At 31.1% G+C, this 27,480-nt stretch overlaps 2 protein-coding genes across 5 annotated transcripts in view; one reads left to right on the top strand and one right to left on the bottom strand.

Moving 5' to 3' along the window:
• The first annotated feature begins 590 nt into the window (after positions 1 to 590).
• LOC143248672 (uncharacterized) lies at positions 591 to 11,176 on the top strand. 4 transcript variants are annotated; one of them, XM_076497269.1, is made up of 3 exons: positions 651 to 772; positions 1,694 to 1,878; positions 6,957 to 11,176. In XM_076497269.1, exon 3 carries the CDS (start codon positions 7,234 to 7,236, stop codon positions 9,412 to 9,414), a length of 2,181 nt encoding a protein of 726 aa, XP_076353384.1. In that variant the 5' UTR covers positions 651 to 772; positions 1,694 to 1,878; positions 6,957 to 7,233; the 3' UTR covers positions 9,415 to 11,176. The 4 variants fall into 4 exon arrangements, with proteins under 4 accessions (XP_076353382.1, XP_076353384.1, XP_076353383.1 ...); XM_076497270.1 differs by having other exon boundaries at positions 680 to 699; XM_076497267.1 differs by lacking the exon at positions 1,694 to 1,878 and having other exon boundaries at positions 591 to 699.
• Positions 11,177 to 19,959: 8,783 nt separating this feature from the next.
• Positions 19,960 to 27,480, bottom strand: part of LOC143248671 (plastin-2-like) — a 37,003-nt gene continuing 29,482 nt past the window's right edge. Inside the window, exons 8-13 of the mRNA XM_076497266.1 lie at positions 26,704 to 26,914; positions 25,333 to 25,421; positions 24,215 to 24,404; positions 22,724 to 22,833; positions 22,035 to 22,178; positions 19,960 to 21,465 (exon numbers count right to left, since the gene is read on the bottom strand). Coding sequence (XP_076353381.1) covers positions 21,280 to 21,465; positions 22,035 to 22,178; positions 22,724 to 22,833; positions 24,215 to 24,404; positions 25,333 to 25,421; positions 26,704 to 26,914 — 930 coding nt within the window. The 3' untranslated portion in view covers positions 19,960 to 21,279. The remainder of the gene's footprint in view (positions 21,466 to 22,034; positions 22,179 to 22,723; positions 22,834 to 24,214; positions 24,405 to 25,332; positions 25,422 to 26,703; positions 26,915 to 27,480) is intronic.

Genomic DNA, 27,480 nt, shown 5'->3' with positions numbered 1-27,480 from the left:
GTTTCAGACAACATATAAGACTCAATAAAACTGTTGTATATAAACTATCATTCGTAATAACTATTAGTAATAACCGTTATTATAAATTATAGTTTTTGTTTGCATATTATTTGGTTTGTTTTAAATTTTGCGCATAGCTACACGAGATCTATCTGCGCTAACCATCTCTAATTTAGCAGTGTAAGACTAGAGGGAAGGCTTTTGTTTGTTTGTTTGGGAATATCGCACAGCTACTCGAGGGCTATCTGTGCTAGCCGTCCCTAATTTAGTAGTGTAAGACTAGAGGGAAGGCAGCTAGTCATTACTATCCACCGTCAACTCTTGGGCGATTGACTGTGACATTATAATGCCCCCTCGGCTGAAAGGACGAGCATGTTTGGTGTGACGGGGATTAAATCCCGTGATCGTCGGATTACAAGTGGAGTACCTTAACCACCAGGCCATGCATATTTGGGTTTTAATTTAAATATATTTGAGTTAAAAACATTTTTTTTAAATATTATAAATTTACTAATTTTATAAATTTAATCTAGTTGGCGATGTTAACGTCAAAATAGTTAAAAATATTTATCTGTCGATTAGCATTTACTGTTTGAATGAATCGGTTTCGGTTTTGAGGGATAGCGCCCACACAGAAAAAGGTTGATAGTATATATGTAGGTGTAACTGGAAATTTATAGCGTGCCATTAACACTTCTGGTGAGAATATGGTTGAATTATTTAGTAACACGTTAAATTTGAAGAGGTTTAATGAAACGATATCACTTTAAAGGTACCTTAATTATTGTGTAACCTAAAGAATATAGTCACAATATATTAATAAAATAAAGTTTCATTACTTGTTAAAAAGCATTAAACTCGCAGATCATATGTAATTTTATTAACTTCAAGTTAGGGTTACCGATTACGGAATTGACCCTATAAGTTAAATCTAATTTTTTATTAAATAAACAAAGAAGTATTGAAATCACTGTCTTCCTTTTGATAATTGTTACCTTTATGTATTTTTATAGCATTTTTAATTGTTGTCATATTAATAAGGAAAAAAATAGAAGCATAGTTTCCTATACTAGTAATGTTAGCAGATTCGCATATATATATAAGTAAATGAATGAAATAAAGAATACAGAATTGATATAATAACGAAAAATAAAATATAATTAAAATTCAAACAAAAAAACAGTAACTGCCATGCCTGCCAGAAATTGTGTTATTACCAGTGACTTCTAAACTACTTACTCTATTAAAACTATAATTGATATTTAAGAATTATCTTTCGGAGTTGTTGCATTCCATTAAAAAAAACAAAAAAAAACAACTTTTATTTGAAATGTAACTTCTATGGCAGAAAAATAGACATTTTAAAGTAGTATGAAGTGTTTTTATTGCTTTTAATTTTCACACATCGGGAATATAAGATTTCGTGTTAGGTATGTAAAGTATAGCAACACATGCCCAAGTGGTTATGTTCAGAATTTAAAAATTTTCTGCATCTGAATGTGGAATACCACAGTTTGAATTATGAGTAATAATTTTGGTGGAAATAACTAACTGTGCTATGAAAGAAAAGGTATTCAGTTTATTAAACCATATAAACAATGTACTTTTGCTAGTGGCAGTGCAAATTGAATTTTAGGTTTTATCCACAGAAATTTTGAATACAAATCTAGTGTCTATAATGTTATTATATTAGGTTTTTATTTGGCCACATTTGGAGAACTGTGTGCAATTTTGGGTTTCATGTCCAAGAAAAGACATTGAAGAGATATTATGATGATATAACAGTGGAAGGTTGTTGTACGAGGATAGGATAAGATCCTTGAACTTCTTTTAAAAAGAAGAACTAGAGGAGACCTGATTGAAGTGTTTAAGATTAAGGTAACTGATATTGTTGAACCACCATCTTTATTTTGATACTTTATTGTGAGAATGGTAAGAGTGGAGGAGACACAGATCAAGTTTGGCATGAAAAGATCATTTCCAGTTCACACAGCTTTACTTTTCTTATAGAGTAGTTGACATTTGGAATGCTTTACCTTCAGATATATGTAATTGAAGGAAATCCTTGATATTTTAAGAGTTGGCTTTGAACATTTCATTTTTATTTTAGAGTTTTGTGTGCAGGACTACCTAGTTTGGCCAACTGGTCCTTTGTGCTTAAATAATATTTGTAGCCTTTAGCATGAATGTTACGCAAAGATTGTACTTTATGACTTAATGAATAACGTTTATAGTAAACAATTTACAACTGGTAGGAAAACACCTCACAAGAAAATGAACACAGAAAAGTAAATGTGTGTTAGCACTGAAAATAGTTTTCATAGGCATATTTAAATGTTTCAACTAAAGATTTGTTCATGATACTCCTGATGTAATTTCCTTTATAATTTTGGAAAAATATTAAATCAGCACAATATGACACAGTGATACAAGATGACATGAAGAGGGTTGTGAGGGGGTTTTCTTCCATATAGTTTCATACTGATAGAATTCTTGAAAACAGTTTGTCTGATTTCTCTGTATTGATACATTTACGTATTTATATTGCACTTTTACGATTTATTTTGTTGAGGTAAAACAAAAAGTATAAATTTCTATCCTCTGGCACAAACAAGTTTTATTTCACCCATCTTGTGATATTTTAGTTGTTTATTCTGAATTTACTCTTTGCTCTGTATACATACAGGCTTTGTGTAATATGTGGGTGAAAAAGCAGTAAGTTGATTTGTTCTGTCTATCTTTATAACTTTGTTGTTCTTGAATAGATAAGACCTGGTTGGGAGATATTGCTGCATATTGTGTAGTGATGTCAACAGCTGTGTCCTTAAAGTGGTAGTTCAGTTGGTATTTAGAAGTTATCATCTCATCTGTATTGAAATGAAAATTCAGTGGTCGAGAAACCCACTTGTTGAGAAATTTATGTGCAAAAACGGCTCGTTTGGGTTGATAAAATATTTTACATAGAAGATCGAACAACGTTTCGACCTTCTTCGGTCATCGTCAGGTTCACGTGAGAAAATTCTTTGAAAAAATCGTTTAAGATGTTGTTTTTAGGTGTTTCTGGAAAATATAAATTTGTAATTTTACCTGGGAAGTTTGGCTGTTGGATGTCAATAAAATTATCTAAGTTGTCTTCTTTCTGTTGGTTGTGTTTGGTTGTATTTTCTCAACCCAAACGAGCCGTTTTTGCATATGAAATGAAAATTACCAGTTTCTGTGTATAGATATGACATTTCTTGTGAAATAAATAACACTAGGTTAAAAGAGTCTTTCAAATTAATTCTTTACTACTCTTTAACAATCTCGTACCATAAGGTCAGAACACTTTATGTCCATTTTCATTGTCACATTTATTGTCATAACTTAGGTATTCAGAAATTCAATATTGTTTTGTAATCAATATTTTGACTGAATCTCCAATTATTAAAAAGTTCCTCAAAAATTTAATTCAAATTTAGATTATCAAACCATTAAACCACAGAGTGAAGAAGGTAAACATGTTGGTGCTGTGATACAGGATATTATATTGCTGAAATGGATATCACTATTTACTCCTGCTCTTGTGCATTATATATATCAAATTAATAGTTAAGAAAAAATGGAATTTTCCATAACTCAAATTTCAAACAAGAGGAGTTTGTCACTGTATAAAGATGGTTCACAAGGAGTCCTGTGCTGAATGCAAGACTTTTGCTGACAATGCATATGTCCATAACTTCCATTTCACTGCAGTTAATGACTCATGTAGTAAATCAGCAGCATCCTCCTTACAACTAGCACACCCAAGACCTTAATATCATCAGTAAACTTAAGTAATTTATTGACTATTCCTTCATCTGTGTCATTGATGTAAATCAAAAAGAACAAATGTCCTAAGATTGAGCTCAGAGACACCCCACTTGTGACATTAAAGGATTTGACTTGGATGTTAAGACTTTGTATGAGGTTAACTGTGATTAATAAGCTATAAAGCATTATTTTTAAAATACAGTGTATCTATTATGTTTATTAATATTATTAGAGAATATTTCAAATCCAAATACAGAATAGCCACAAAATGTAAGAAGCGAAACATTCTGGAATGTTGAAAGTAATACCGATTAATATATTTTGAAACTTAGTTACACTTCATCTTATCACCTAGATTGTTTTTAGAACGGAAGTTTTATGTATTTAAAAAAATAAAAATAAAATTATCCCCTATAAAGTTGAAAAAATACCGTATAGATTTTCTGTTTCATTAGTTGAAAGATAATATTCAAGAATTTCAAGAAAAATATATTACAGTCCCCCATTGATAAAGTTAACTGTAATATTGATTTCATTTGTAAAACATTTTATGCGTTAATTGTGATAAAAGAAATCAACAGTACACAAACATTTAAATTCTTTAACGAATTTAAATATACAGTAAATAATAGTTTCATTAAAGTTTATAAAAAATTTTATCATGAAACAAATTCTTATTTGGATTTATCTTTTCTGTATGATATTACTAAACTCTATAAATATGCAATTAAATTTAGGTTTATTTCTAGTTCAGCAAGAACAATTATTAAATAATCAACCATTTTACTAAATTAATTACTTTACATTTTATTTGATAAAATTAAAAATACAAGTGTTAATAATAAGAAACGTGTTTTGGATAATAAAAAGAAATCAGTGGATTTGTAGATATTTAAGAAATTGTGAGCAAGTAAAGAATATTCAAACATTTGATTTTGCCAAAATTCCATTAGAAAAAGTTAATTTTTGTTATAAATTCATTAATAGAACAGTTCTCTCGTCCTTTTGCAGTATAGGAAGAAAGAAAGTTTAGCTCTAAAAATATGAAAGATATATTAAGCTTCTGCATTTATAATTATAGGTTTTGGTAACCAGGTTTTTAAGCAAGTAATAGGAGTTCTAATGGGAGCTAACTGCTTTACATGTTATTTATTTTTATGATAGTAGGTTAATTAAAAATTACATAAACCCAGATATTTTAGCTTTAACTTACAAATATATAGATGATTTAATTAGTATAAATAACCATGAAAGAAATATTATTAACACTATTTATCCAGTCAAATTAGAAATTAAAAATACTTCAGTATTCAGAGAGAGACATTATTTAGGGTCTGAAAATTGGTAGTTACAGTGGACTTGATGGGTGGTGGATGGGAGTCATACTAGTTAGCTTAGATAACTGGTTGGGACCTTTTAGACTGGTATGTTTTGTTTACTGAACTACTAATTAGTGCCTCACCATCTTCATGGGGTCTGGAATGCCAACTTCAGGAGTTCAGTTTATTTAACTTATTACTCCCAAGTGATAATACCTTGTTATTTTTTATTATTTATTTTTTTGTCTTTTTTACTTTGGAGAGCAATCACCTTCCCATAACTGTACACAGGCAATTGAGGGTAATATAGTTACGGGATGTTCTGGACTTCATTTCACTCTCCTAATTTCTTTTTATATTCCATTGATTATTTGATTATTCTTCATGTGAGACTGGCAAAGAGAGGTTAAGACTAAGAGGTGGTGTATCCCCACCTCAATGTGGATTCGACTTTTACTGTCACCTCCAAAATGTGGGACACATATTATATTCCACATTATAGCATGTACCTTTTCAACTACTGCAGTATTTTGTATTTTTGTTTATAACAAGTTATCATCAGTTAGAGGTTTAGATTTGCTGTTTTTAATGCAGTCCTTTTTTGTTTATTTTACTTCACTGTTCAGTATTAATATTCTATATATATAAAATAAAAGATTATATATACATCTTCAAGTTTGTAAAATAAAATGTCACTGATTTATGAACCAAATTCTTTGTATTAATGTACCATAAGCTTGTTTTTCAATACCTTTACACTCATCCACTATAGACTTTTTTGTTTGTTTGAATTTCGCACAAAGATACTCGAGGGCTATCTGTGCTAGCCGTCCCTAATTTAACAGTGTAAGACTAGAGGGAAGGCAGCTAGTCATCACCACCCACTGCAAACTCTTGGGCTACTCTTTTACTAATGAATAGTAGGGTTGACCGTCACATTATAACGCCCCTACGGCTGAAAGAGCAAGCATGTTTGGTGCGACCGGGAATGCGACCCCCGCAACCCCCAGATTACGAGTCGCACACCTTAACACACTTGGCCATGCCGAGTTGCCCCCACTATAGACATTTATATCAAACGGAGCCCATTGTTATAGTGTTCGTTTCCTTTCAGAAGCTTCTTATCTGAAAATGTATATATTTGTTAGTTATGACCTAAAAACAAATAAAAATAATAATAAAAAATGCTGTAGTAATTGAAAAGACCCCAGGTTACAAGCTATAATGCAGATATAAAATGTACCCTAGGTTTTGGAGGTGACTGCAGAATTTGGACCCACATTTCAGTAGGGATACACCAGTCTTAACCCCTATTTGTCAGTTTCACATAAAGAAAAAATAAAAGAGTAGCAATAGATATAAAAATTAGGAGAGTGAGATGTGGGACCTCAAGCCCATAACTGTATGCAGTGAAGGGTGATACAGATTTCAAGATGTAAGTTTTAACTTATTTACTGCCCAAAAATGGTAGTACCTTATTTTTCGGCAGTAAATAAGTTAAAACTTACATCTTGAAATTAGCATTCCAGCCCCCGTTATGGTACAAATGCACTAATTGGTAGCCCAGTAAACAAATTAGACAAGTATAAATTGTCCCATTCAGTTATTAAAATGAACTAGTATAGCTTCCAAACAATCTTTTCAATTAATGCAGTTTTTTGTATATATATTTTGGGCTTGTTTTTAGGTTATAACTAATGTTATTAGTCTGAGGTTTGTATTTGCTGTTTCTTGTGCAGTCCTTTCTTTTGATTTTGTTTACTTGACTTTATTAGTATTAATTTTCTCTAAAATGTGTGTATTTATATAGAGAGAAACACACACAATGATGCATAATGTTTTTTGCAGAGTTGTCTCAAGCTTTCTAGATCCTAAAGCTTCTGCAAAATGCTATTTTGATACTGCCTGTGAAGAATTTTTACACTTAGGCTGGGCCAGACTTGTGGAGCTTTGTGTCAAGTGAAACAAATTATTCTTGTATATCAGAAAGTGAGGTCTTCAGTGGCTATTGTTATATCCATTCAACACTTGATAATTAAATATCACGAAAGAACTTGAATGGAAATCACCAGCAAACTAATTTATTGAGATTATTCTACATTTAATTTATATTTCCTCGAACAAAATGTCTTTCATGCACCACAAATTGTTCTTTTGCAATGTTTGTGGCAAAGAGTTTTCTGGACCAGTTCCATTTAAGATCCACATGGAAAGTAAAAGTCATGAAAAAATGCTGAATACCTGGAAACTGAAGAAGGAAATGCAGTCAGTTCTTAAAGCTGAAGGCTCTTTTGACAACTTTGTTTCTTCTGTGGAGGCACACAGTAATGATACAAAACATGATTGTCAACCTGCTCTTCAGAATCTTCAAACTCAACCTGACAGTATACAGGATTGGACGTTAATTTGTAAGTGTTGTGCAGTAAGATTCTCAGGCCCAGAATGTGCTAAGCAACATTTTGAAAGTCCCAAACATAATAAAAAAATGCAAAGATTAGCCCTGGAAAAAAGCCTGATGACAACATTAAGAAATCATGATGTAACACAAAATGGCAAGCAGGAGAGTAACTACAGACATAATAATGTGGACACTGATAGAATCTGTGACGATATGGAGAGTGGAGCTCAACTTGTGAATGAGAGTCTTCAAACTACAAGTAATTTTATATCAGAATTTAAGGATTATCCATTAATATGTCAGTATTGTGCAGTAAGATTCTCAGGCCCAGAATGTGCTAAGCAACATTTTGAAAGTCCCAAACATAATAAAAAAATGCAAAGATTAGCCCTGGAAAAAAGCCTGATGACAACATTAAGAAATCCTGATGTAACACAAAATGGCAAGCAGGAGAGTAACTACAGATGTAATAATGTAAACACTGATAGAATCTGTGACGATATGGAGAGTGGAGCTGAACTTGTGAATGAGAGTCTTCAAACTACCAGTAATTTTATTTCAGAATTTAAAGATTATCCATTAATATGTCAGTGTTGTGCAGTAAGATTCTCAGGCCCAGAATGTGCTAAGCAACATTTTGAAAGTTCCAGACATATGAAGAAACTAAAAAATTTAGACCTTGCAGAAAACTTACAAAAGTACAGAAACCAAGAACGTAAAGACAGTTATAGTGAGGCAATCACTGATAAAATTTCTGACAACAGTGAAAGTAAATCTGAAGCTGTCGGAGAGAAGCTTCAAGCTAGATGTGATAACTTACGTGTTTCAGAACACCAGAGTTGCCCATTAATGTGTAAATATTGTGCAGTAAGTTTCACAGGCCCGGAGTGTGCTGAACAGCATTTTAAAAGTGCCAAACATTGCAAAAAAGTACAAATGTTTGACCTTCCACAAACCTTAATGAAAATGTCAATAAATCGTGACACTACTGAAAATGAGAACCAGGAGAGTAATGACACTTGTATCAAAGTACACACTGATGGAACATACAAGGATACAGAGTGTGAAGATGCAACTGCCAATGAGAGTCATCTAACTGGACCGAATACATTTATTTCACAATCAGAAGATTGTCCACTGAGTTGTGAAGTTTGTGCAGTTATGTTCACAAATACAAGTTGTATTAACCAACATTTTAAAAGCATTCAGCATAAAAAGAAACTACAATCTGTAGCCACAGGAAAAAACGTAATAAAATTACCAACATATTCTGACCATAAAGAAGCTGACAACAGAGAGTTAAATGCTGAGAACATGCAGTCTTTAGATAATAAATTTTGTTCCAACAAACCAGATATATTGCAACAATTTTATAATAGTCATACAAAGAAGATGGATAAACCTGAAATTATTCCATGGGCATCGTCAAACTCAGGACAGTTAGAAGATCAGGTCGGCGATGCTAAACTCAAGAACGTAACTAGAGACTCTGATGATAAGAGAGATGTACTTAAGTGTGATATCTGCAATATTTCACATTTTAATGACATTACAGAGGCATTCAGACATTATGAAGGTGAAGAACATGGATCGAGAAAGAAAGCCATGCTGTCTTCATGTTCGGAGAATCATTTACGTAATCCTTGTAAAGAAACTAAAATCATGAACACTGAGGTGCTCGATACAGCTAAGACGCACGTGATGCTGGATTATACGGGCATAGTAAAGAATGAAAATGTAGAGGAGTTTTACTCTTGTGTTGATATTCCTTCCAATAATTCAATAATGTGGCCAAAATTGGATTCTTTACTTCACCTTCAGGCTAAAAATTGTACTGGAGATAACCAAGACCACAGTAAACACTTAAATATCTTTGAGCCAAGTGAAAAATTTAATAAATTTAAGTAACTGGAAAGGAAGTTAAAAAAATAAATTTGTTCTGGAATATAGACTTATATGCTTGATAATTTAATATTTCCTTTAAAGGTGCAACTATATCAAATATAATATAAGAACATTGAATCAGTTTCAGTGTCACATGGGTATCTGTGTGTGTATATATATTCATACAAAAAATTAATATTAATAGATTTTAATAAAGAAACTCTAAATATAATTCCTAACATCTTGTGATAAATATAAGAATGTATTAAATAAATGTTGAAAAATAAATTTTTCCCACAGTACCTGATTATTATTTTTAGTTGCTAATAAGGGTATTTACAAAACACTGTTTGGACCCTATATACTAGTATATTTTATTTACTGGGCTTACTAATTTGCACCTTACCAACATAATGTGGGCTGGGATGCCAACTTGAACATCCACATTTCACTCTTCTAGTTTCTATTCCTTTGATCATTTCATTTATTCTTTATGTGATACTGACAAATGGAGGTTACGACTGTGTACACATATGGTCATGAGCAGTGTGTTCTCCCATGTTTGTGGACTCAGACTTTAAAGAAGTGTTAGTTTTTAAATAATTTGAAGTTGATGAGTAACTGTGACAGGAAGAAATGGAACAACCAATTCAAGTCCTCTGCTGTTTTCAGTAACAAGCAAAATGCATTACTACAGTGTTTACCAAGAATATAGCTGTGCTTTTAAGATCAACAATCATATGCAGATGGCCATAGTTTTCATTCAGTCACATAAACTTGCAGGTGTGAGATATAGTGACCAGATTTCTGTAAATCTGGTGATGGTTCATTCACAAAAGGGTTGTAAAATTTTTCATAGATGGATATGCACTTCCTTGCATAAAGTGTCCTTTCAACATATGAGAAGGATATACACGGAAAAGAAAGTATTGAAGGCTATTCTATAACCTAATAAAGTCTAAATGATAGAAGTGTAAGTAACTGAAGGAACATTGTCATATGATCCAAGATATTCATTTGTATCTGAAATTAATTCATTCTTCTAAATAAGTTGAACTGCAATGAGAGAGAAGTAGTTGTATAATCCACCATTTTCTGTGTGAATCTGTACCAAAGCCACCAATAAAAATTTAAAGCCACTCTTTCCAACCAAAAACTATGATCACAGAAGAAGGACAAATGATGGAACTTATGAATAGGTTTGTTTTATGTATTTACTTTTATTATTTCAAAAGAAATGTTTGATAACTGTTAAACTGTGTAGTTTTCAGAAATAAACTTTGTTGCATATGATGTCCAGTATACACCTAAGAATCAATTAAAATTTCTTCTGTAAGATTTGTAATATGTTAGTTTATTTTCTTGTAATGGATCTAAGGAGTTCAAGAAAACAAACTAAGTTTGTGGTATAAGGTCAATTATTTTTAATATGTATAAATTGTGATTTGTTATATGTATTTGAGATGAAGTGTATTTTACATTTTGTCACAATAGTTATAAAATGGTCACATCAAGTCAGTTAAAAATTCTGTTTTCATTTTAAAACATCATAATTAAAGGATATATTACATGTACAATACCATGATGTGTACATCTTGGCTTTATTTGATATTATTGTAGCGAGTTTTTCTCTACTTAGATTTTCCCTCTGATTTTGGTTCAACCAAGAATGCAAGTTAACTTGCATTGAACTACTTTTCATATTCCGTTATAACTCACAGTGTGAAACACTGTTTTATATTTTAATTTGGATTTACATGAATAATAAAGGAATGATTACATACAATTTTTGTGTAAAGTGATATATTTATAAATTATTTAGTTAATGCCTTTAACTGGTTACACAAGTTCAAAACGTACTCATTTGAAATAAGGTAAACTTTTGGATAAATTACCTCACAGTTTCAAAGGATAGATTAAGTTTAATATGATGGGTTTGAACAGTTTTTAAATGTTAAATAACAGTATGGAGAGCTAACACAGAGAATCAAAAATCAGCAGTGTTTGTTGATAAAATGGGTTATAAATGGGTAGTTCACAGCAACATTTGGCCACAATATTATTCTCACGCAACCAAGCCAAATTTGTTGTATGTCATTCCAGGTGAAAACAAAATGTTTTGGAAAATTTTAAAGTAACAAATAATAAAATGTAAATTGTGTTTATGTGTGTGTAAAATCTGAGCCCACAATTAATTTTACGAAACTGCAGATTGGTGTACAGTTATGTTAGTACCTCTTGAAAGGTACCAGGAAAGATCTGAGGATTCTAACAATGAAGTATTAATACACCCATGAAGCATAGATTTTAATGACTTAGTCTGACTATGGAAGATTAGTGTAATTGCCATTAATAATATTAATTCTTTTGCACTTTTGTGATTTCCATTCAATCTGCATATCATGTCTAGGCAAAGTATAAAAGGTTGGTAATTACCTAATTAATAATGCTGAGAATGTGGCTTTACTGATATATATATATATATATACTGAATTTAATCACAGCAAGTACACCTTAATACCAGCAGTATGGAGACTTAAGGATACTGTATTTCACCAATTAACAAACAGAAGCTTGTCTCAAAAACATAAGTCCAAAAACACCCTCTCTGGCAGTTTCCATACTGAACTTATTTTTAACATTCAACAAAATGTAAAAACATCCCTTGGCTCCTGATGGGCATGTTAAAAAATAAAAAATAATTCACTATTTATCTTACATTTTGTTTCATTGTAATATTAAATATGTTATTAATCATATATTTAGAACCTTTGTGGTGACACTTGGATACCAAGTTCATTACTAATTATTCATTTAGGATTCAAAATTGCTTCTTTGACATTTAAAATAGTACTACAAAATATATTTTTGTTCATCTTCTGGTTCTTTTTTACCCAATTAATTATTATTGCTCTTCTTATTTTGTGATTTTTGTTGCATTAAAAACATTGCTTTTGTACTTCAGTTTGATTTGGAGATTTTGTTGTTTATTTAACAAGTTCTTCCAAGAATAGTTCCAAGAACAACATGGTTTTTCACAAGCCTTTATTAGAACATTTACCTAACACATAACATTTTTATTCTGTGAGACCCTTAACTTATTTTCAAGACCATTACCTCCGAAACATATTTCATGTGTGTGTCACATTGTATTTACCTTCATACAAAACAAAATTATCATTACACACAAACAACAATAAACTGTTAAGAATATCCTACATATTGTATTTGCTTGCTTCAAAATGATTTGGCAGATAACAGTAACCATTAAGGTCTGTGACTTAACACTGCATTGTAAATTTATTAGTTTCAGCCTAGACCTAACTATTAATTAAAACAAGAACTTTTCTGTACCTGTAGCTCAAATTAGAATCACATTAAAGCAAACATATATTATTGTATTACACAAGCTTAGGTACTTATTCCATATCATAAGTTAAAAGTACTAATTAAATTTAAAGACAAAAGTATGAAACTCGATAACTTTTAAAGGGTAGACCTTTATAGCTCTGAAGTTGAAAAGCCCAAAGTCCTTTCGTTATAGAATTTTACATTTTTATTGTTAATTGGTTATTTTTTTAACATATGTATTCTCCTTGTATCAGGTATTAATATTCGTACTACTTACGTAGTGTAGAATATACCTGAACTTATACATCACTAACTACTTGTAGTAATATTAATAGTATATTACAAGTTACTTTAACTATCAATCAGTGAAACCAAACTTTCAGAAGCAAATATTCTTGTACTTGAAAAAGTCAACAAGTTTTAAAACATACTAAAGGCAAATTGTACACTAAAGAATTAGAAAAAAAATAAATTTTTGATGTTAACTAGTTTTACTTTTGTCATTTTAGATTTATCTTGATTTAACTTAAATTTTAATATTATTAAGGGGTTCCAAATAGAATAACATACATACAGCTTTTAGTTACAGGCTAATATTTTTATACACATGACATTTATAATACTATTACTAGTATTACTTCTCGTTGTTATAATCTAGTTTTAATACATTAATAGTTTCATTTGTGGCACTGATTGGTAGTACGTCTACTAGCTTTCCTCACTAAGAGAGCTACAGTTTAGTTAACATGATTTCAGAGTAAATTAAAACTTACACAGTATCTGACGAATAACGTTACTTATTAAACCTACACATTACGTAGAAAGACCTTTCATTCACCTTTTAGTTAGAATTCTTCAATTGTAATGTCTTTTGTATATTTAACTTCAGATTTCAATTGTTACTCTCAGACTCGGTTATCGTTCATAAAACTTCCTTAAATCAAACATTTCAGATAAGTTTGTTTTCCCGCCGAAAAAGGTATTCGATTTCAAACGAAAAGATTGCTAATATCATAATAGAATAAAAACAAAAATTTAATACATTTTCTTGGTTTTATGAAATACAACAACTAATTTTATTTAATTAATCTGTACACAACAATTTAACGATTTAGTATCACAGCAGCTCAAAAGTGCATTTATAGCGTATATTCAAGGTTGAAAATAAATGTCGAGCTTTCAAAAGTTTTCTGTTTTTGTCGGGCATGACCAGCTAGTTGAGGCACTCGACTTGTTATCCGAGGGTCGCGGTCCCGAATCCCCCTCACACCAAACATGCTCGCCCTTTCAGCTGTGGGGGCATTATAACATAACTACCAATCCCACTGTTCGTTGGTATTGTATTATCTGGCTATAGGTGGCTTATGTTTTATAATTAATTTAATTGTTTAACGGAGAAATGTATTTAGGTACTGTTCTATAATATATGAGATATTTCGTAATTTCTGTTAGAATGTTATTTTTATAAAGATTATTATGGAAGTACTTCACTGTCATTTGTTGGAATCTGTTAGATATGTAAGGCAAATTTGAACATTTATGTGGAAATCTGGCTGATGTGCTCTGTAAGTAGTTGTTAATATTTTGTTCAAACAGTTTGTATTTTATTTAGTATTGTGTGATGCATTGTAATAGGCTGAACTTGCATATTCCAGTACTCGTATGATATATGTTGTGTAACTATTGAGAATGTTTAGAAGTGATGTGCCTTCGTTTCTATGTGACAGACTCTTGACATAATTAACGCGTTTCCGTGCTCTGTTTGGTACATCCATTGTAAGTTTGCTTGTTTGTTGTTTGTAATGGATTTACCGTTATACGTTTATTGTAATACCTACGTTTGTTTCAATTTGGTGCATGTGACATATACTGTTGCATGTGTATTGCTCAAGACCGTCTCTAAATGTGTAGAAGATTCTCGAGAGCAAGAATCAACAATAATTGGTTTGCTTGTTTTCGAATATTACTGAATGTTTAAGAATCCCGCGTAAAAATATAAAAGCAAGCCTCCACAAGACATCGAGAGATAGGTATTACCACCGATTAGCTACAGTCAGTATACTGTAATCCTCGGAAGCTATAGTTATGGTTAACGCTTATTACTTTGAAAACTCCAGAATTTGACCAGGAACGTTTATAGTTTTCGAATATTACGAACCGTACAACTTCAGCAAATTAACTTAGGATCCTATTATTTCTAGGAAGACATTAGACACTGTGGTCGGTGAAAACTTACAGGTGCTTTAAGCGAACTGGCCGTCAAGAGAAGTGTTCAGGGCTATCAACAAAGAATTACTTTGTTCTCCGTGAACGTCGATAAAAGATTTAATTTCAGACCACATGTAAGATTCAGTAAAACTATTGTATATAAACCATAATTTGTAATAACTGTTAGTAATAACCGTTATTTTAAAGTGTAGTTTTTGTTTGCATTTTAAATATATTTGTGTTGAAATAGAAAATTGTGTTTATGAATCGTGTTGCAAATATAAATTCAATACTCATCAACGTTTAATTAACTTCTAAGTTTTCCTAAACATGCTCGCCCTCCCAGCCGTGGGGTCGTTATAATGTGACGGTCAATCCCACTATTCGTTGGTAAAATAGTAGCCCAAGAGTTGGCGGTGGGTGGTGATGACTAGCTGCCTTCCCTCTAGTCTTACACTGCTAAATTAGGGACGGCTAGCGCAGATAACCCTCGAGTAGCTTTGCGCGAAATTCAGAATAAACAATCTAAGTTTTCCCCAGTTGGAACAGCGGTAAGTCTACGGATTTACAATTCTAAAAATCAGGGGTTCGATTCCCCTCGGTAGACACAGCACATACCCCGATGTAGCTTTGCTATAAGTAAACACACCCACACACCTTCTAAATTAAAATTTCTGGCAATTTGAAATTATATTACATCACGTGTGTAACATAACAACTCTGAGACTCGTCCCAGGTAATTTAGGGCCTGGCATGGCCTAGCGCGTAAGGCGTGCGACTCGTAATCCGAGCGTCGCGGGTTCGCGCCAAACATGCTCGCCCTCCCAGCCGTGTGGGCGTTATAATGTTATGGTCAATCCCACTATTCGTTGGTAAAAGAGTAGCCCAAGAGTTGGCGGTGGGTGGTGATGACTAGCTGCCTTCCCTCTAGTCTTACACTGCTAAATTAGGGACGGCTAGCGCAGATAACCCTCGAGTAGTTTTGCGTGAAATACAAAAAAACAAACAAAAAACTCCAGAATTTAGAATTCGATCTGTATCTAGTTAGCAATGTCAACATCAAAATAGTTAAAAATATTTATCTGTCAATTAGTATTTACTGTTTGAATGAATCGGTTTCGGTTTTGAGAGATAACGTCCATACAGAATAAGGTTGATAGTATATATGTAGGTGTAACTGGAAATTTATAGCGAGTGGTGTTAATACTTCTGGTGAGAAGATGGTTGAATTATTTAGTTACACATTAAATTTGAAGAAACGAAATCATTTTAAGGGTTCGTTCTTAATCGTTGTGTTACCTAAAGAATATACAGTTCCAATATATTAATAAAATAAAGTTTTACTGTTAAAAAGTATTAAACTCGCAACAAATAAATAATTTTATTAACTTCAAGTTATGGTTTCATATTACAGATTAGACCCCATTACTTCAATCCAATTTTCTATTAAATAGATAAAGAATAATTGAAATTATTGTCTTTCTTTTCATAGTTGTTTCTTTTATGTCTTTTTTTTGCACTTTTAATTTTTGTTATATTAAGAAGGAAAAAATAGAAGCAAAATTACCCATCCTTGTTTTTATTTCACTCGTCAAATTGACGGATACACCAGCTTGTACGAGTGATGTTAGCAGTTTCGCGTGTACATAAATGAATGAAATAAAGAATACAGAATTGATATAATAACGAAAAATAAAATATAATTAAAATTCAAACAAAAAACAGTAACTGCCATGCCTGTCAAAAATTGTGTTATTACCAGTGACTTCTAAACTACTTGATCTGTTCAAACTATAATTGATGATACTTTAGAATTATGCTTTGAAGTTGTTGCATGCCTTTAAAAATATATATACCAGTTGAAATGTGTCTTTGACTTCTATGGCAGAAAAATAGACATTTTAAAGTAGTATGAAGTGTTTTTATTGGTTTTAATTTTCACACATCGGGAATATAAGATTTCGTGTTAGGTATGTAAAGTATAGCAAGATATGCCCAAGTGGTTATGTTCAGAATTTAAAAATTTTCTGCATCTGAATGTGGAATATCACAGTTTGAATTATGAGTAATAATTTTAGTGGAAATAACTAACTGTGCTATGAAAGAAAAGGTATTCAGTTTCTTAAACCATATAAACAATGTACTTTTGCTAGTGGCAGTGCAAATTGAATTTTAGGTTTTATCCACAGAAATTATGAATACAAATCTAGAGTCTATAATGTTATTATATTAGGTTTTTATTTGGCCACATTTAGAGAACTGTGTGCAGCTTTGGGTTTCATGTCCAAGAAAAGACATTGAAGAGATATTATGATGATATAACAGTGAAAGGTTGTTGTATGAGGATAGGATAAGATCCTTGAACTTCTTTTAAAAAGAACTAGAGGAGACCTGATTGAAGTATTTAAGATTAAGGTAACTAATATATTGTTGAACCATCATCTTTATTTTGATACTTTATTGTGAGAATGGTAAGAGTGGAGGAGATGCAGATCAAGTTTGGCATGAAAAGATCATTTCCAGTTCACACAGCTTTACTTTTCTTGTAGAGTAGTTGACATTTGGAATGCTTTACCTTCAGATATGACAGATCTGTGTAATGTAAGGGATTTTAGGGAAGGCTTGATAAATAATATTATTGTAAGAGTCGGCTTTGAGTGTTTCATTTTTATTTTAGAATTTAGTGCATTGGATGGCCTAGTTTGACCAACTGGTCTCTTTTGCTTAAGTTATGTTTATGGCATTTTGCATGAATGTTATTTTGAGATTGTACTTTATGACATAATGTATAAGGTTTATAGTAAACGATTTAGAGCTGGTTGGAATACACTGGAGAAGGAAATAAACACAGAAAAGTAAATGCGTATTAGTACTGAAGATAAAAATTTAAATATTCATATGAAAATTATCTTCAGATTTGTTCATGATACCTTCTTTGAGTGTTTCATTTTATTTTAGAATTTAGTGCATTGGATGGCCTAGTTTGACCAACTGGTCTCTTTTGCTTAAGTTATGTTTATGGCATTTTGCATGAATGTTATTTTGAGATTGTACTTTATGACATAATGTATAAGGTTTATAGTAAACGATTTAGAGCTGGTTGGAATACACTGGAGAAGGAAATAAACACAGAAAAGTAAATGCGTATTAGTACTGAAGATAAAAATTTAAATATTCATATGAAAATTATCTTCAGATTTGTTCATGATACCTTCTTTGAGTGTTTCATTTTTATTTTAGAATTTAGTGCATTGGATGGCCTAGTTTGACCAACTGGTCTCTTTTGCTTAAGTTATGTTTATGGCATTTTGCATGAATGTTATTTTGAGATTGTACTTTATGACATAATGTATAAGGTTTATAGTAAACGATTTAGAGCTGGTTGGAATACACTGGAGAAGGAAATAAACACAGAAAAGTAAATGCAGATTAGTACTGAAGATAAAAATTTAAATATTCATATGAAAATTATCTTCAGATTTGTTCATGATACCTTCTTTGAGTGTTTCATTTTTATTTTAGAATTTAGTGCATTGATGGCCTAGTTTGACCAACTGGTCTCTTTTGCTTAAGTTATGTTTATGGCATTTTGCATGAATGTTATTTTGAGATTGTACTTTATGACATAATGTATAAGGTTTATAGTAAACGATTTAGAGCTGGTTGGAATACACTGGAGAAGGAAATAAACACAGAAAAGTAAATGCGTATTAGTACTGAAGATAAAAATTTAAATATTCATATGAAAATTATCTTCAGATTTGTTCATGATATTTTGTTTACTGGGCTATTAATTAGCACCTTACTACCTTAATGGGGGCTGAAATGACAACTTCAGGAGTTCAGTTTATTTAACTTACTCAATCCCAAGTAACAATACCTTATTAGTTTTCTTATTTTTTACTTTGGAGAGCAGTCACCTTCCCACAACTGTCTGCAGGCAGTGAACAGTGACATAGATTTGGGAAGTTGTGGGCTTCATCATCCACATCTCATTCTCTTAATTTCTTTTTATATTCCTTTCATGATTTTATTATTAAATTGTTCTTCATGTAAGACTGGGAAACTGAGGTTATGACTAATAGATGGTGTATCCCCACTGCAGTGTGGGTCCTATATCCACAGTCCCCTCTGAAATGCAGGGTACATTTTATATTCCCCATTATAACATGTACCAATTCAATTTGTGCAGCATTTTTTGTTTTTGGTGATAACAAATTATCATTATCAGAGTTGTCTGAAGCTTTCTGGATCCTAAAGCTTCTGCAGATTGCTATTTTGATGCTGTCTGTTACGAATTTTTACACTTAGTTGGGCTAGACTTGTAGACCAGTTCCATTTCAGATTCACATAGAAAGAAAATGTCATGAAAAAATGCTAAATAACTGGAAACTGAATAAAATGTAGTCAGTACTGCAGCCTGAAGGCTCTTTTGACAACTTTGTTTCTTCTGTGGAGGCACACAGTAATGATACAAAACATGATTGTCAACCTGCTCTTGAGAAGCTTCAAACTCAACCTGACAGTGTCAAGGATTGGACATTATCTTGCAAGTGTTGTGGAGTAAGATTCTCAGGCCCAGAGTGTGCTTAGGAAATTTTGAAAATCCCAAACATAATAAAGAGTGTATTTTATCTAATATAGAATGTATTAATCATTAACTCATGACTGGAGTTTTAATATAGTGTGTATAACTGTTGAAGCAATTTTTAATTCCAGAACCTTCTGAAAAGAGTTTCATATAGAACTGTTTATAATAAAATTCCATCTTCCAATATAATTTGACAAAAATTGAGATATTTGGTGTTGGAGCTTTAATTAAACTGTCTCAGAAATGTCATATGTCATTTTTAAAATATTCATGTTGAGGTAATGTGAAAGTATCTTCAATTATTGTGGATGTACAGTTGTTAATTTTGGTGTCAAACGTAATGTTTTTGCATATTCTGAACCAGTTTTAATCTTACAAAGACTTGGATGTTTTCAGTGACACTTGCTTGGTCATAAGACTTCTTACAAACAAATCATATGATTTACTATATTTCATGCCATATAATATACAAATCTACTTGGAAAACACTATTTAAGTATTATACTTCATAAACAAGCCACCATGGGAAGTTTTCAATCACATAAAAATATTAAACGTTGTATAAAGTGTGGGAACATTTCAGTAGAGTTCATATAAATTGTGAAGTTCAATTTTCTAATATAATATTACCATATCAGTATTCATTGATAAAACATCCTTGTCACATAAAAATTTCCTATTGGTTCAAAATTGAAAGTTGATGCTTTTTTTTTTTTTAATAATCAAAATTATTTAATTTTTCATAATATCTAAGGTTAGATTTCAAGCTATAATACAGGTAATTGAAATTAAACGAAGTAATAGCATTATTAAATGGATATACATTTTTGGAAGTCCATACTATTAAATGTAATGTTTAATTCATACAGAAAGTTATAAATATTTTGTACAAACTTTAGTGGAAGACACAAATGTAATAGAAAACATGTTTATACATTTGTCATTACTATTTCAAATATAACATTTATTTGGAAGATGAATTTGATTCCAGCAAAACTAAGGAAAGAAGCTCCAAGTATAAAATTTGATTACATTTTAAAAAAAGACAGGTCTTCAAATCACAGACGTTGCCAATCAAATTTTACGTAGCTACACAAAGATATGCAAGTAGTATTCGTTAACTTGCAAAAGTTTAATATATAGTAGGTTATATGGAAGACTGTAATACATAAACAAGATCGTTGTAAGTGTCTTAAACAACATTTTTAACATGCTCTTTCACCATGAGTAAAGTTAGTTTATGATACAGGTACTGACAATTACACAGACATTAAAAAAACACTGAAAATACAAAAAATATATTAATACAAGTAATCACACAAAAATAGACTTTGTATAATTAACAAAAGAAGATAAATTTGGTAATTTTTAAATTGAGAAGCGATTTTTTTAAAGCTAAAAAAATACAAACAAATTGGTGAAAAAATGCTTTGAGTCTCGAAATTCCAAATTTTGGACTAGTTACTTTTAATAATAAACAAAGCGATATGGCCCTAAACATCATGTTTAGAAAAACCGATTCAGTTACAAAGCTAATTTATCAACATATGTTCTTGCAGTGTGTGTTTAAAATTCACAAAACAAAGTTCATTACTTGCTAGTGAATGTACTCAATCAAAATTAAAGATAACGTGTCCAGCACAGTCTTGTTTTTCCTATAATGAACACTAATACAACTTTCATTACGTACAAGTAGAAAATGTCATAGTTACAACCTGGCATACAAGTTTTAAGATTTTTCACTCATCACTATGGTTCTGATTTTTCACTCCCATGTTTGGAATGTAGTCGCGACCCATAAGGCATGCAAACACGGTCATCACCATCTTGGGTTTGACCTGAACAATATCTTCGGGTAAGGCATATATACGAGCACCAATTTTACGAGCAACAGAAATGGCATATTTGGCATTGGCCATTTTCTCCTGCAAGGAAAATAATATATGTGAATTTTCATTATATTAAAAAAAAACTCCAATTTCTATGACAATTTTTTTAACATGTTGCCAAAATATTTACAAGCTGAGAAGTTAATTAATTTTATTGCATTAAAACATCACAGTATTTACAGGAAAGAAATCGTAACAACAGAAACAGATCAAGTGAATTTTGAAACCTTTTAACTTGTATTACATACTATAAAATTCACTGCACTAAGTGAAAAGTTCGCTAATATACAAAGCCTAAAACATTTTTTAGTTTTTTTTATTTTCAATAAATGATTTGCATATTTCAAAATCTTAAAGAAAATACATCTTTAATGTGTGTATGTATGAGCAGTGATAATCTTCCTTGAAGGGAAAGACGAAGAAACAGAAATATTTATGTTTCCAGTAACTTACAAATCACTTACATCATCATTACCAGGTAAGACTGTACCATAATTGATTGAGCCTGATTGAATGGCATCAACAAGATCAATGATGGGTGTAGCATCAGAAATTGACAAAGAAACAGAAATACTTATGTTTCCAGTAACTTACAAATCACTTACATCATCATCATTACCAGGTAAGACTGTACCATAATTGATTGAGCCTGATTGAATGGCATCAACAAGATCAATGATGGGTGTAGCATCAGAAATTGCGGAGTCCTGAAAGCTTCTGATACTAGTGGATTTGCCAGCATTTTGTAACTATAAAAATTAAAACAACATTATATAGAATGTCCAAGTTTTGGTTACATTTATCCACAACATGACTAAGCTGTAACTGATGAAGAAATTACTATTTAAATTGCTCACCTTGAAAACAACAGTGAAGATACCCACTATACCTGTTGAGGTTCTACTGTCCATCTTTACCAAACAGGGGGTAAAAAACATACAAATATTGTGTTACATCCTAATGTGTAAATTTCCATTTTAAAAATCAGAATGTAAGGGGCAAGTTGAAAGTGGAATTGTTCTAAGCTTGGAGAGTTTAATTAAAAATTAACTATTACAAACACACACACACACACACACACACACACACAGTCATTTACCAGCTGCATAGTATTGCACGTCTAACATGGAAAGCATACAAATATCTCATTAAAAATTCATTAAATATTTACCTTGATTTATGAGCAAATCAGACAAATAAAGCACACTAACTAATTCAAAAATATGGAACAGAATAATGAAGTAATAATATTTGTATGGTTTAAAAGGTGCTTACAAAAAGAAATTACTTTTACCTTCATGTTTACCCATTCCACAATTTGCGTTTCCACAATCGGACTGCCTGTCCCAGCCAGGTGAGTCAGTATACTCAGAGTATAGGCTCTCATCAACTGCCAGACAAGAGCTAGAGAGAATGAGAAATGTATTTGAGTCAAATCTGAATTATTCATTCACACACACACACACACACACATATATATATATATATAAATTAGAAGCATGAAATAATTTAACCAGTCTCACACAAATTTATAAAAAGGTATACAAACTTATATGTAAAAATGGCTGATTCATGAACATGACAATGACCGAAGAAGGTCGAAACGTTGTTCGCTCCCTTACATAAAACAATTTTCTCCACCCAAACCAACCATATTTACATATACATTTTTCTCAACAAGTGGGTTTTGTTATCATCATTGATTATACAACAAACATACCTAGAATAGCAACAACAGTAAAACATATTATCATCATTGGTAACCACCTTCACTTCCTAAATACTGAAAGTTCATTCAATGACTCAGAATCTTATAAAGTTAAGATGCCATATTTGTTCTAAGGTTTGATGAATTCTGATCACAAAAGTTTAAAAGCATAATAACAAATATAATCCCAAAATTGAAAATAATCAAAAAACAGTTTGTGCAAACTGTTTACAAGTGATTTCTTAAGCTCCATGTTAAAGTTGCTGCTGTCTTAAATTTAGCATCTTAAGAACATCACAACTGTCACTACTGTATAGAAGTCAATTATAAAAATAACAAAAGTGAACAGAGGAATACAAAAAGATGCTAAAACATTTCACAAATTAATCTAAAAAAACATACAAACTCTGTATTTGATGCATTATTTATAAACATCACATGATTCAAAGTCTAACCATATTTACATATACATTTTTCTCAACAAGTGGGTTTTGTTATCATCATTGATTATACAACAAACATACCTAGAATAGCAACAACAGTAAAACATATTATCATCATTGGTAACCACCTTCACTTCCTAAATACTGAAAGTTCATTCAATGACTCAGAATCTTATAAAGTTAAGATGCCATATTTGTTCTAAGGTTTGATGAATTCTGATCACAAAAGTTTAAAAGCATAATAACAAATATAATCCCAAAATTGAAAATAATCAAAAAACAGTTTGTGCAAACTGTTTACAAGTGATTTCTTAAGCTCCATGTTAAAGTTGCTGCTGTCTTAAATTTAGCATCTTAAGAACATCACAACTGTCACTACTGTATAGAAGTCAATTATAAAAATAACAAAAGTGAACAGAGGAATACAAAAAGATGCTAAAACATTTCACAAATTAATCTAAAAAAACATACAAACTCTGTATTTGATGCATTATTTATAAACATCACATGATTCAAAGTCTAAATAAATATTCGAACAAGACAGACAAAGAGGAGCTAATTCATTGTAAGAGCTTCAGTAATGAAATGTAGTGCATGAAATGTAATATTCAGGACAAACACAAATGGCACCTACCAAGTGTCAGGGTTGGGTTTCCTTCAGAAATGTCATTTCCATCAATTCCCACCAGAGAAAACTTAAGTTGTTTACCAAGATTAACAGCATAGTTACAGTTTTCAAGTTTCTCCATGAATGCTTTCAGTTTACTGAACATCCTATGTACCTTACTCCAACTCACTACACCAGGTTTAATGATGTCAAATAACTGTAAATTATAGATTAATGCATTTTTTTAGCAATGATTTTTTAAACGTTTTCAATCAAGATAAGACCAGAAATGTTTAAAGTAGCACACATACACAAAAACGTTTCATAATTACTTGTCATTGTTTGTTACACAGACTGTTAGTTTTTGTTTACATATTACTTTCCCATTAAACATGTATATTTCCTTTCTACACATCCATTTACATACAAAATATATGCACTCTTGAAAACTTGTCTGTATCGCAAAAGCTAATTTTTTGTATACTTCACTAAATAATTGAATATGTCCTTACAGAAAACAACAACAACACCAAAAAAACACTCAATAACACAGGAAATATGTTTAAACACATTTAAAACACAAATTTGATAATGTTCTGACACAATATTAATTACTAAAAATAAAAGGTGTAGAAATAAAAATTATATTTTCAACAGTTATTAAAAAGACTGTGGTTACCAACACATGAGATGCTTTTGTACAGAGATGCAGGAGTTACTAGGAGGAAAAGGTAGTATATTCACAAACAGTAACCTTGGACGCATGTTAACAAAATTAAAAATCTAATCACGACAAAAGAATGACAATAGTGTAAACCTGTCATCATTGGTTTCACGAGTTTATCTGCTAGTAAAATTGAAATTTACAAGTCATAGATTCAAAATTATGTAAAAATGAATGTTTGTCTTTGGTATAATGAAATGGTTCCCAAATTTATAAGTTCAGTATAGTAAGGGTATGCTGTGTTAAAAAACAAAACATTATATTTATCACCAGACTTATTTAGAATTATTGTAATAAAATAAGATTTATGCAAGTTAAAGAATTTAAAAAAAAAAAATTTATACTTTACGTGTGGTAGAACATTCAAGTTGTGAAATAATCTAAAAATATTATTTTGATGAAAATGAAATCACAAACACACCTGAAATATAACTAACCCATCAGCTAAGTCACTGTAGAGCCAGTTCACGTGTGGGTTGACACCCATGCTATTCATCCAGTTACGATAGGCTGAAGGAAAGAAAGTAAATAAATGAAAGAATATATACTTAGCCGTCAGCTATGATGTCACGAAGTGCACATCCTTTGAATTTTTAAATGAAAAAAAATTGAAAATTATTTAGGAGATAACATATACAAAATAAAGTTTATAAATATTAATGTTACAAGATTTAGTAGTTTACATAAATTTGTCTTCTGATTCACAAGCAAAGAGAGGGTACACTTCTTAAATAAATAAAACACATGAAGCTTTAGATACAAGAATTCTGCTTTGATGTTGGGTAATTTCACTGTTCAGGTTGTAATAGGGCCACAATTTTTCATATGTTTTTGTTTGTTTGTTTTTTTTTACAGAAGGTTTCCCTGACTTGTTGGTGAAAATTTCCAACAGTAAACAAACATACAATCCACTTCTGTTAAAATAATACATTTAAAACAAGTGAAATATATGCACAAGAATTCGTTACACTACTGGTTATCACAGTTGTATCTAGAGATTAAATGATTCTCTTTTTCATCGAAGTCCATACAGGCAAGACAAAAATTCTCTCCTTTGTTCTCACAATACACTTCAAAATAAATTCACTTTAGAAAAGGATATTATAGCTAAACTAGTGAGCTTACAATTTAACTTCACTTTTTTACATAACTCACTTCCTCTACTTACATGTACTTATAACAAGTGACATCAACTAGAAGCATCTTGCCTACTAGTAAGAACAATAATAAATGTAACAGTAAAAATGTAAGATCAAATAAGATTACATCAACAGTATTACAAAAGCTTAGTACAACAATTAAAGTATATACACATCATATGACCTGCAGAGTTATGTGAACTTGTCATAATTATTGCTTTTAAGATAATTAACTTTTCAACACTTGTCTTAAAAACAAAATCATCATTAAATATTAAATTGCTAAACAACTCTTCCTGTTAAGAGTTCCTAGATTAAGGGCCATAAACACTGCTAACAGGGAACTCAAGCGATGAATTATAGCCGAGTGTTCATAAAGATTTGTAGCGTACCCATCAATCATAAAAATTATTTACTTTTAACTGTAATAATTATTTCAAAATTTTAGCAGCTCTTCTGGTAGCAGTAAATATGTTTCACCAGCTTCTTTATTCACAGGTTTGTATAAATTAAAACTGAAGAGTGGAATACACTTCTTGTTACAAACTAAAATTTGACAGCTATATCTACGTTTAGTTTAATGTTGAAGATACTAAGACACAGAAATAAATATTTATCTACAAGTAGATACAAAAAAGTCTCAGAAAATTTACTTTTTTCTTCCCTGGTTTCTTCCAAATTCTCCAATTCTAGTGGCAATTCAGGTTTGTCAAGTGCTGGATGGTTGTTAAACAAGTTAGCAACAAAAGCTACATTTAATTTGTAAACACCTTCAACAACGTCATTGGGAGAGAGAAAACTGCGACAACCGATCTTGTCTGCTTGCTGTAGCATAATTTCTGCCCGACTCACTAGATTTGGTTCCTTAGAAACAGATAATTGATGAAAAAAACAACAATAAAAAACAGGTTTTCAGAGACACCAACTGATATTTAAACTACAAACCTCAAGATAAACCCTGGTGGACAGTTTGTTTAGAAGATCTATACTTTTTCCATAATACAAAGAAAAAGTTGCAAATAACTGCAGAATGTTTGTTTTCAATATTTGCAAGGGTTAACTCAAGGGTTAGTTACACTAATTGTCCCTAATTTTAAGTAGGGGGATTAAGAGAAGACTCGATAAACACCCACAGCTGACTTTTGGGCTACTTTATCTAAATGAATGGTAAGGTTTGTGAACAAAACTCCTATATTGCACCCACGAGCCTTAAAGTGTGGAGCACTCATTAGTAAAAACAGAACTTAACAACACAATCATCAAATAATCAGATATTAGTCCTAATTCCATTATGACATTTTTCTTACCTTTAAAATATATTTAAATTAATCCTAACAGTTAATTTTTGTATCTTCTGCAAACTTTTCTTTCCCCACTTATCAAACTCTTTTTTTCTAAAATTATCTAAATCTCCGGTCAGCGTAATAATT

The sequence above is a fragment of the Tachypleus tridentatus genome, chromosome 4, assembly GCF_004210375.1.
Source record: "Tachypleus tridentatus isolate NWPU-2018 chromosome 4, ASM421037v1, whole genome shotgun sequence".
Lineage (NCBI taxonomy): Eukaryota > Metazoa > Arthropoda > Merostomata > Xiphosura > Limulidae > Tachypleus > Tachypleus tridentatus.
The sequence above is the reverse complement of the archived record's forward strand: the minus strand, read 5'-3'. Positions and strand labels throughout refer to the sequence as shown.

Coding starts and splice junctions, on each gene's coding strand:
- LOC143248672 (XM_076497267.1), top strand. CDS start 7,234: ATGTCTTTCATGCACCACAAATTGTTCTTTTGCAATGTTTGTGGCAAA.